Source organism: Fopius arisanus, unplaced genomic scaffold (genome assembly GCF_000806365.1).
Source record: "Fopius arisanus strain USDA-PBARC FA_bdor unplaced genomic scaffold, ASM80636v1 scaffold00079, whole genome shotgun sequence".
Taxonomy (NCBI): Eukaryota; Metazoa; Arthropoda; class Insecta; order Hymenoptera; family Braconidae; genus Fopius; species Fopius arisanus.
Window position 1 is genome coordinate 384,154 of NW_011887818.1, and position 11,619 is coordinate 395,772.

The window sequence follows — 11,619 nt, forward strand, 5'->3', positions numbered from 1 at the left end:
CGCCAGGGGCTGCGCCCCTGAACCCCCCTCTACGCCCCCTCGCCTTTGGAAAAATATGTACATAAAAAAAAGGGGGACAGAAATGAAATGTATGATTGGGGGGATATTTTTTCCGGGGACATTTTGTCCGGGATATTTTTTCCGGGGATATTTTTTCCGCCACCCTTTGGGTGCGGGTATTAAATTATAATCGGTACATCTGTCGGCGCGATGTTACATCGAATGTAGAAATTAAACTGATTTAATGTTGTTGTGTTGTCGGGGACCTAGCGGCTTAATATACCTTCGTCAATCGAAGGTGTTAGAATTTTCCCGAAATTCTCGGTTTCTCACTCAGAGAATATTCGAAATGTTACACGTTGAGTATAAATGAAATTGATATTGTGACTCGCGCCGCAAAAAGCTAATGCAGAAAGTAATGATTAAATGTCTCCGCCAAATAGGTCAAATAGGCTCGATCAACTGCTTGTTCTGCTTGTTCCCTTTTTCTAAAAGTTGACCATCATGTGTCCAGCATGTTAAACTTGGTACTTTTATGTTTCAGACAGTTGTACATCATTTCCAGGCAAAATTGGAAAATTGAATAATCGACTGATTTCAATGCTTCCATTTGGGAGGATTAATTGTTCCTTGTATATTCTGAACAACGAATGATCATAGAAATCAACGGTCATATATATTTACTTACCAAATTTGGGGAGCTTTCAGATCTGCGACTTTCATCGCCCGGTCTACTGGTTCTACTGGCTCATCCTTCTTTTCTTCCAGAATTTTCACGTTACCTTTGCGCAGTACTTTAATCTGATGATTATTCTTGCAATGAATTTGAAATGCTTCTTCGAGTGCTTCCACTATTCCTCTCTCTATTTGCAAATAAACTCCTTCCTGCAAATATAACATTTGATGAAGAAATATTAAATTTGAAGAATATTCTGATTGAAACTACTTTCCCAGTAAAATTGGTAAATTGATAAAAAATGGTAAAATTATCTAATTGATAAATATTTTTTCTGCTTTAATTGCATCATTAAACATTACAAATTACTGAATAACTATGCCCAGTGCTAATGGTCATGGAGAGAATGTTATGAGTAATGAGTGAATACTAAATAAACATCAGAATTTTCCATATAAAACTTTGTTTCAAATTTCTTAATTTATAAATTCACTCGGGTCCTAAACAAATCCACAAATGCTATACAAATAAACGTCCCAACTGGAGCAAAGTGTTTAGTAAAACGAAAAAACCAATTACCCGAATCGACGGCCCGATTGCATAAGAATGTGGCTCAAAAAATACGCAACTAATATCTCCAGTCTCATCAGTACCAACAAAAGTGACGTATTTGAAACCCTTCGCCGTAAGTGCCACTCCATCTGTTATCATGGATTTCACGTGCAATTTGATGCTTTGGAAAGTATGAGGATACGTTAGATCTGAGATTTTAGACTCGTTTTTAGGAGTCATGGAGATTTTCTTCATTGGAGGGTCATCTCCCTTCTCATACTTAATTGGAACTGAATTTTGTGAAAAAATTGGATTGACAATACAAGTTTCTCCATTTTCTAGAAGAATTTCCACTCTGGACTGTGCACCCAATGCTATGCGATACACTGGTTCAGTGCGACATGCATCTCTTTCAGGTGCCTTCTGCACGTTACCCTTGATTATTCTGATGGTTTGTCCGATTTGAAGTACTTCTGATAGAGGAGCTGCAATAGCTGCCCAGGCCATGACCATCATGGATCCAGTCGCGTCAACAACTGTAAATGGAAGGTAATCCCTTCCTGCTGAAGTTTTTAATAAGCCCATTGGATGAACTGATGAAACTTCCACTTCGATTATTGGACTGAAAGATCAATCGAATTGTATATTCAGTTATACTAATTAATAAGGAGACCGAGAGAAGAATGAGAGGACTCCTATGCATAACATTAATTTCAGAAGCGATTAATCAAGTTATTCTTTAGACGGCTTTTCAAATTGACACCAGAAAATAGATCTTCCTTTTTCATCATAAGAGGGTCAATTAACAAAATAAATTCCTTCACGGACTAATAAATAAATCTCACCAGATTTGTTCCTTGACTAAATCCTTGATTGTGACACCTTTTAACTGACATGTCGAATCTGATGATCTCTTCTCTGCTTTATTGTCGACTGACTGCCCAGATTCGTAAACCGGACAATGGTCGTCGATATTTTCACCCCAAACTTTTGGTTTTGGATTATCCCCCTCGCTATTCTGACTGTTTGATGTATTTGATTTTTCTGATGACTCTGCCATTTTTCTAAAAAAAAAAATATTGTTCTTAATAATCAATAAATATTTAACGATTTTAGTTCTTATTCCGATACTTAATTGATGAGAAAGTTCAATTACCGAACAGTATTGAAGTCTTGGAAAGAGAAATAGTTAATCAGAACCTAATATTTTTTTGATCGCCACGTGCGAAAAGTAACTTTTCAAGCACACTCGGCTTCGGTTTGCGTTTTTTCAAATTTTGATTATCGTTTTATATCCGCTTCCTGGGTAAATTTTCAGAATTTCAGCAAAAATTTATATGTATATTTATATTTACACGATATTTACAGAAGTTTTTATTTTCCCCACACGAGCTCGTGTTAATTGTACACTTTACTAATTAATAACCACAATACGGTGTTGTGAATCAATCTCAAATTTTATACAGGTTTCTGTTATTATTTCAAACACATTAGTCAAAATTTCAAGCAATTCTCATCGACAATAACCAAATTCACCAAATCTTAAAAACATGTCAGAAAAATGGAAACATTCGAATGAAACACTAGAAAACGTTAGAATTCAACTTTCTTTGTTCTCACCTGAACGTTAATCTCCGGAAAAATAACAACGATTCCTACCAATTTGTAACCAAATGATTGTTTTATATCGTTTATTAACGTAGTATTAACTTAATACGCAATATTCTGTCTATAAATCAGTAACAAATGTCCTTGCTTCTCCTCTGGTGAACCGGCATCATCTAACGAACTTACTGCCCGGCTTGACGATTCAAAATCATGCATATATATTTACATATGATGGTGGTGAGGTGGATTGGGCCAGTAGAGGTTTTAAGCGCGCGAAAAAAGGAATTAGCCCCAAGGCGCCACCATGTGAATTTTTAGGAAGACTTTCTAAAAATAGCACGTGATCAATTTGACGTTGGGTCTAAAGATCCTAGCGTTCTTTGACGGCATTTGACATTCCTCAAATAAAAATCTCCAATGAGCAATTGAAATAAAATTGTTGTTATTAATTTTGTGTTATGAAAACTTAAAAAAAAAGCTTAGAATCATGAGTGCAGCGGAGGCTGAAACGGTCAGCGATCTGATTCAACAAATGATAATGTCGATGTGTGGGGAGCAAAAACCAGGTGAGGTTAATCATTACCAAGCATTGATTCAATTGAAAACAAATGGCAAATTGAAATTGACCTATAAATTCTTTCTAACTGTCAGAGGTAATCAGAAGATTCATGAGATTCTCCCTGGGTCTGCTTTCATCGACACAAGGCGTTGATGCTTTTCGTGATGACGAGATATCCGTGATCAGTCATATAAAAAGTAAACTCTCTACTAGAGAAAATATTTATCTAGAAAAACTAATGAATGACTTAAAAGACAATCCGCTGAGAAATCGAGTTGGAATCCTAGTGTTTTTACTCTATATGAGTCAATCAGGAGAGCGGGACAGATTTTCATTACACGATATGCGATTGGGATTGATTTCACCAGTGGCATCAACCAGTGGCCAGACCCCTTCCTCAGGCTCTCAGCCACAAATTGTTGCTGTCAATACACCCGACTCCAACAGCCAAGGAATTCCACTGAGCACCAGCAGAATTTTCAATGAAGACTGTATTTCAGAAGATATATTAGTCCAAGAACTCATCTATTCATTCCAGGGTATTGAAGGGAGAATATTGAAATTGGACACGACTTACGGCTTCCAAATAGGCCACCAAGCTAAACTCAATCGCTATCATCATCAGGCAGTCCTTCGTCTCAGTGAGCTCGGTTACCTGCACAATGCTGTTCGCCGTGGTCTTGAGAGAATATCTCCAAAAGGTGCTGGTAGAGTTTCAGACAGCCTTGTAGCTGCTCTACATAAAGAATTATCTGAGTACTATCGAGTAATCGCAATGATGCAGGAGGAAGTTAGTCGAGCACATGGATCCATGGGTTTCGAACCTGTTACTCTCTCCCATCTTCATCTGTGGGCATATGACCCTCTGGAAACTCTAAAATGGTTAGCTAGTATTGTTCGAGCATGCCAAGAACAGAAAGGCGGTGCTTTAGCATCCGTAGTCTATGAATTTAGTCATCATGGTGATCCAAGAGTTCAAAAACTCGTTAAAAGAATCTTGGAAAGTGTTTGTGAACCACTTTATAACATGCTCATTCGGTGGATCACTGATGGAGTTTTGGATGATCCATTCCAGGAATTTTTCATTGAGGCACGGCCTAATGTAAATGGCGATAGGATGTGGCATGAGAAGTATTTAGTGAGAGATGCTATGGTTCCGAGTTTTATTAGTAAATCACAGGCGCGTAAGATTCTGGGAACAGGCAAGAGTATTAATTTTCTCAGAGAGGTCTGCAAGGATTCAACGCCTCTTCATGGAAGGGATGCTGAGATATTCAGTGATGGCCCCGGAAAGTGTAACGTCGAAGCATTCTTTGATATGGATCCTGATGGACCACTACAGACTATCATGGAAACTGCGTACAAGGAAACGTCGACTAGGGTTGTCGAAGTGCTCACGAAGGAGTACCAACTTATGGATCATCTGCAGGGGATTAAAGGATATCTTCTGTTGGGCCAAGGCCATTTTATTCAGCATCTTATGCATTTATTAGAGCCTCAGTTAGCGAAACCAGCCAACTCTTTATATCCACATAATATTTCGTCTGTGTTGGAGACTGCCATCAGGGCGACATGCACGAAGATCGAGGATATTGATGTCCAAAGACGATTAGACATCAGAATGCTACCTCCCTCAGAGAACGAAACGGGATGGGATGTCTTTATGCTTGATTATAACGTTGATGGGCCTATTGGCACTATATTGGAGCCGTGCAGAGGAACTTACCAAGCAGTATTCTTCTCCTTATGGAAAGCTAAACGAATGGAATACATTCTCTCAACTATATGGAAACATGAAATAACGACAGCCAAAATTTTGCGAAGAATACCAGAGGTGCTGCCAATCCAGAATCTTATTCATCTCATAACAAGTTCAATGGTGCACTTAGTCCACCAAATGCAATATTACTTTTTATTTGAAGTGATTGAGTGCTCGTGGGATATTTTCGCCAATAATCTCCGACAAGCGACATCACTAGACGACATTATTGTTGCTCATGACCATTTTGTAGAGTCGGTTAAGAAAGGAACTCTTCTTGATGAAAATTCTCAAGAATTACGAGATCAGTTGCGTACAGTTTACAATCCCATTTTGAGTCTTCAGAACATCGAAGAGACATTCTTAACACGAGCTACAGTCGAGTACGAGGCTAGGATGAAAACAAATAAATTCATCAATATTCAAAGTGAAAAGACTAAAACTTGGGGAAGAACCAATACAGCAGATGCCGATGCAATCGAAAGGATTAATGCATTCACCAAATATCTCACGACTTTATCGAAACAATTGAAGGTATTATCGAAAACGTATCAGGATCAAGTGAAGAAATTCCTCTTGATGCTAGCCTCTACTGAGGATGTCTCACTGCAACTCTTGAGCGTACGATTAGACTTCAATGAACATTACAAGAGCAAAGATAGTAGTTTGTTAGCTCCTTTGATGTACCAACATCGTCGGCAAAGTGATCACTCTTTTCTCACGACTAAGTGACAGCCAATCATCGAGTTCATAACTTCACAGAGTTCCAATAAAATTGGTAATGGCCAAGGAAAGAAGAAAAAACTCTTATTGGCTAATTTGGAGAAATCACCGAATGAAATTAATCGGAAGAAACCGAATGTTAAAATTGATCTCGACAGTTGTATTGATAAATCCCGATCAAGGATTAACTTGAAACACGTACAGGCAAGTAAGAGGGCTTTAAGGATATTCTTAGAGGGAGAAATCTTAGCTCAAACTAAATTGGAATTCTCCAGTAATGCAACTGATACCACAACACCTATGACACCATTTGGTCACCAAGAAATTGAATTTTCATTGTACCCCCAGAAATTCACAATTTTGCCTCTTGAAGGAATCCCATCTGATTCAAAGAAATCCTACGGTTCTACGCGATCAGTAGATGGATATCTGCGACAAACTGCGGAACAAGCGAAAATAAATATTCATGAGAATCATTTTTTCAGTCAACGTAATGAGTCAGTGAATTATGATCTTGAAGAAAAAATTCCAATTAGACAGTGTCATAACATTTATAATAAAGTTGATCCCGATATGCTAAACTGGCATGTGAATTCGAGTATTTGTGATTCAGATTCTATTGAGGGGTCATTGTCTGGCGATAGTCTTTCGAAGATACCACTTTGTAATGACAATCAGAGTGGAAATAGGATTCAGCGTTGGTGGAAAAGGAAAAAAAATCTATTTTGCTGTGTCGGTTGATGTTTCACTTTTTCGCTATTGATACAATCAATGTAGAATTTTGCTTCACAGGAAATGCACAGACGTTTCCTTAAGTTCATTCTATCGTACAATTCTCATTAGAAGGGAACAATAATTGGCAATTTTGCAACATATTATGTCAAGTGCACCTGGCGAGGGGGATGAACTGTTCAAATACATACTTCAATTGTTGAAATTTTTTTTAATAAAAAGAAAAAAAGTTTTACTTTCACGAAATGTTATTCAATCTACCTATCGATGCTGTAACACTTCTTTTCACTTTCAGGCGAATATTTATTCACAGCAAAACAGCAGAAAAATTTTCATTAAAAAACTTTGCGAATATTCCAAAAAATCAGGTCAATCATCATTTTCAGACTCGTATAAACTGAATTTATATGTTTAACTATTGCATTGAAAACACACTGAGAACAATTAATGAAAGACGACATCGGTTGAACACTGTTACCTTTTTAAAAAAGTTAAACAAATAGATTATTCATAAAATCGAAGAGAATTATTGAATCAGGCTTAATAAAGTAATACAGAAAATATTCATCTTTTTTACAGCACTCTCCATTAAAAAAACAGTCCAATTTCGGAAGTCACCGCAGTATAATAGTAAAGGGATACGCATAGTGATAAGATTTTTTTGTTGATGCTAATAAAAAGTTGTTTATCAACAGGGTCATGAAAATACAATATCTTTCAACCTTTCGTCAATGATCGTCGAACCTTTCTTTTAATGGGTGTCCGTCTTAGCCAAAGTTATGGCCTTGAAGTTTGCAGACAAAAAACTTTAACAGGGCATATTTCATTAGGGAACAGAGTAATTTGAAAGTTTCCAATTTCATTTGGTAGAATTTGAAAATTTTTTATCGTGATAGGTAACACATAGACGGTTATCATGATTTCAAATCATATTATTGGCGTATAACGTAGTGAAAACCATCAGCATGACATAATTTTTCGTTGGATAAAATAAAATATGAAAAACTTTTTGTCACACCACTTTTTTTATAAAATTTCGTCGTGAGGTTTATTCTTTCATTTTCATTTTATCCAAAAATCTGCAATATCCAAAATCTTCGTCCATTTCTCCTACGTGTTTGACGAACCCAACGAAAAAATAAAAAAAAAACACGTTTCAGAAAATTGAAGATCTTCTTGTGATGGCCGGATTTTTTCGTCAGAAAAGCTTAGTTTATCATTTATGCTCTTCTGTACCATAAAAAAAAATTAACAGAGGATATCTTTAAGTGATGTTGTCGAATATAGACTAAATATCATTCGAATTTTAGGTTATGACTAATGTTTGACATGACATGTTTTCAAAAAATGACCACGCTTTCCGTCATCTGGAAACAGTTAAAAAGCAAGTTTCACATCGAACATTATCCATGAAAATGATGAGATGTAGAAAACAATCATTTTGTCGATTTGAATTTTTCTTTCTCTTTACGTGATTTTTTTTTTTCGCTTACAGAAGTCGAATCAGTAATCCATATAATCTCTGTCTATATGATACGGATCACTTATTGAGGGAATGAGGTTTAATCATTTCGCCCACATACAATCTCTGCCTGACGCGAAATCTGGGCGATTTTCGAATTTACCCGGGACTCATCTTCTCATATGATCCTCTTTCCACCTAACTCAGGAATAATTGTTTTATTCAATCCACCAATCATATTGCAAATCCCCATTGATCAAAATACCGTCCACAAAGGATTTCACGACCACCCCCCTTTTCCGCCATTATAGCGTCTTCTCCCAACGGAAACTGATGTGTTATTCTCTCACTATTTATTCATCTAAAAACATATGCAGTGATTTGAGTACAAAACTAAATGAAAAGAAAGAGTGAAATTCAATGATGATAAGACGATTCAAGCAATTGTGTACAATGCAAAGCGAAATTCAGATCTAGAAAGAGGCCCCACGGAGACAGCAATCTTTGGCAAAATATGTCAATATCTCAAAATTCGTAGACATATTAGAGAAAAATTCAGAACTAATTTAGCTTCTGCTTGGCGCAATAACTTACGCCAATTTAAAACCAGACTAGAAGAAGCAATGAAGAAGAAATGCAAAAAAGAAAAGAAGAAGAGAACGAAATCGAAATTTTTTTAATTAAGGAAAATTTAAAACCACAATTGACCTTAATCAGTATTTATGCAACTCCTGCTGAGTGTAACCATGAAAAATCTTTGGTCTACCAATTGCGTGGTGAAAAACGAAAAGCAATTAAAAAACAAATGAAATTTGCGATGCCCAACACAATTTATGAGGAACTTCTCAATGAAACGGATGAAAAACTCGTTAAGGAAAAGGGAAATTATAAATTTTCGCATTGGCTCAATGTTTTACAGAAAGTTTGAGAAAATGTGCCAAAATGACTTCCATCCAAACGATATAATTGATATTTGTTTAGGTATTTCTGATGCACAAGGTAATCACCCCTACATTCGCCAGTTTATTGCACCATACAAAATCTATTTAGGAAGTCAATTGCAAATCGATTTTCTTAAAAGGAACAACGAGCTGATTCTCTATTATGACGCAACCGGTTCCGTCGTCAGAAAGCCATATCTAAAAACCAAAAGAGTGTATTATTATGCTGGTGTAGTCAATATTGTTGGCAAAATTTTTCCTCTCTTAGAATTCATTACGAATGATCACACAACCATTTCGATCCGGGATTTTTGTAAATTTATTCGAATTTATTGGGAAGGAAACAATATATTATGGCCTCCTTTTACATCATTCGTTACGGACAGTTCCTGGGCAAGTATTACTGCTATCATGGCAGCTTGGAACAATTTTACAGTCTTGGAATACTTGCAATTGGTGTTTAATGAGGTCCAGAATCAGATTGCCTTACCACCTCATATTATTCGCCATTATCTGTGTTATGCCCACATCATGAAGATGGTTTCGGGGTGGCTACAGCAGAAGAACATTAATGATAAGAGGCGTAAAGTATATCTAGAGGGAATGGCGGTGATTGCCCACAGCGAGAACTTAACATCGATGACTAATCGAGTAGAAGCTTTTTTCATAATTTTGGAATCAGTCATTGCAACTGATCAAGTGACTCCTGCATTTGTAGAACTAGCACTCAACGCGAGTGGTCTTCAATCAGAAATTGATGAAATTCTGAACCGAACGAAACAAGAGGAGGAAGATGACGAGAACAACTCACAGACGAAACCGTTAGCAACGTACCAGAAAAGTCCTTTTTATCGCCATTTCAAGAGCGTCCATGAAAAAGTGAAAAAAAATATTCAGAAGATTGAACGAAAAGGTAGCAAAAACAAATTTCATTCCTCAGCATTCTGTGACTACTTCATAAAGGATCTTCTTGCCTACGCTCCGCTCTGGTCAACTATAGCAACTCCACACAAGACGCATTTTACCAACGCTTCAGTGGAAAATCATTTCAGGATTACGAAAGCAGAAAAACAAAAGGAATCGAAACCCTCCAGGTTCATCACACAATGTCACCAACATCTGTTAGCCATTCATCGTCGATTGAATCTATCACCTCCGAAAGTCTCTGTTCAACGGCCGTTGAAGAGGGTGAATGAGCCTGACAATGAAAATTCCCAGGAGTGTTGGAAAAGGGGACCATCCCAAAGCAAAAAAGGAAGGAGCACTCATCAGCCAGGGAAAATACTGAAGAAAGTCGTAGCGGAGCAGGTGCAAAGGGAAAATTCAATAACAATCGTACAACATTAAATCCTGACTATTATCGTTGTTCAAGTGGGACAAAGTTCTTTTTTGGGGCCTCAATCAGAGCTATTCACGATGATACGAAGAATGTTATGATACTTACTGATGATTACATCACCTTATTCGACAAGGAATGGATTACGAACAATATTATCGATTATTGGGCAGCAGTATTAATGGAATCCAAAAAAGAAGACGATACAGTTTACGTTTCGTGTGAGGTGAGTGGATACTTCATGGAAGGAATCGGAATGAATCGAGAACCAGTGCTCCCCGAATTTTTGTAACCGCTTCCGTAGTTCTTGGAATAACCACTCCAAAGTTATCCTCCCTTTTAGAGTCAACAATAATCATTGGACGTTGCTGTATATTGATTGTATAAAATCTATAGCTTATTGCATCGATCCAAGTAGTAGTACAGCAAGCACGTTGGTGAATGGACGTTTCGATAATTTCATTGTTGGTTATCAAAAGGTAAATCCACATTTCATTAGAAGATACCCTTCCTTAACGTTGAGCAAAATAAATTGGTGAATGATTAATTTGCAGGTTTTCCCTACATCACCGATGAAATGGTCTCTGGAAATTCCGCCTCATCCTCGACAACGTGATGGATATAATTGCGGGGTTTTCGTAATCCATTATATTGAAGAAATTCTCGCGGGAAGACTTGTACACATCAGTCACTGCGATCCAGCCGAAAAACGTGAAGAAATTAAACGGGGTATCTTGGTAAAGTCTGTCGATGTAAGTGAACTTTGTCTATACTGCGGAAGAGATGAATCGATGACAAGAACTCAAACGTGGGTACAATGTGTGAAGTGTGAAAGGTGGGCCGAATTTTCTTGCCTTACGAACAAGGAGATCAAAAAAGAAAACCTGGGGAGAGATTTTGCGCGTTTTTGTCGACTTAAAACTTATCTTTTGCTTCCGTTAGGAGGCGTTTTGCGGCGTTTATCAGATGCCTTTTAGAACACTGAGAAGTTAGGTATGTGGAGGTTAAGTAAATAATTGCATAACCTAATATTATTCCATTGGCCAAATTATTGGTAAACTACTCGACGTCTGAGTATATTGCGAATATCTCCTATCCACCGATAATTTATTACTCAATCTATCGTCAATCGTTTGCAACAGTTTGATAGAAAATTTAATTTGAATTATCACCGCGCCCGTGTTCACAAAACCTGCACACAACGCCTGTATTCCACGCCCCCTAACGGGTGCAAAAAAAATAGGTTTTAAGTCGGGAAAAACGCGCAAAAT

At 37.2% G+C, this 11,619-nt stretch overlaps 2 protein-coding genes and 1 long non-coding RNA gene across 3 annotated transcripts in view; 2 read left to right on the forward strand and 1 right to left on the reverse strand.

The window, feature by feature from the left end:
- The window catches only part of LOC105270154 (uncharacterized), a gene marked incomplete in the record, with an annotated part of 6,333 nt that extends 3,310 nt beyond the window's left edge, over window positions 1-3,023 (reverse strand). The window contains 4 exon segments of the mRNA XM_011310899.1: window positions 689-885; window positions 1,256-1,850; window positions 2,074-2,292; window positions 2,849-3,023. Of these exon segments, the coding sequence (XP_011309201.1) occupies window positions 689-885; window positions 1,256-1,850; window positions 2,074-2,288 (1,007 nt within the window).
- Window positions 3,024-3,204: 181 nt separating this feature from the next.
- Window positions 3,205-8,082, forward strand: LOC105270156 (gamma-tubulin complex component 3). Its single transcript, XM_011310902.1, has 2 exons — window positions 3,205-3,402; window positions 3,488-8,082. Exons 1-2 carry the CDS (start codon window positions 3,324-3,326, stop codon window positions 5,884-5,886), a joined length of 2,478 nt encoding a protein of 825 aa, XP_011309204.1. The 5' UTR covers window positions 3,205-3,323; the 3' UTR covers window positions 5,887-8,082.
- A 2,659-nt stretch (window positions 8,083-10,741) lies between these two features.
- Window positions 10,742-11,186, forward strand: LOC105270160 (uncharacterized). Its single transcript, XR_892505.1, has 2 exons — window positions 10,742-10,827; window positions 10,903-11,186. It is a non-coding gene; the product is annotated as an uncharacterized lncRNA (long non-coding RNA).
- Window positions 11,187-11,619: the final 433 nt, after the last annotated feature.

Bases quoted from the DNA above. Each gene is read 5' to 3' on its own strand.
- LOC105270156 (XM_011310902.1), top strand. From the start codon at position 3,324: ATGAGTGCAGCGGAGGCTGAAACGGTCAGCGATCTGATTCAACAAATG. The intron at 3,403-3,487 runs GTGAGGTTAATC...TCTAACTGTCAG, and splicing joins GTGTGGGGAGCAAAAACCAG to AGGTAATCAGAAGATTCATG.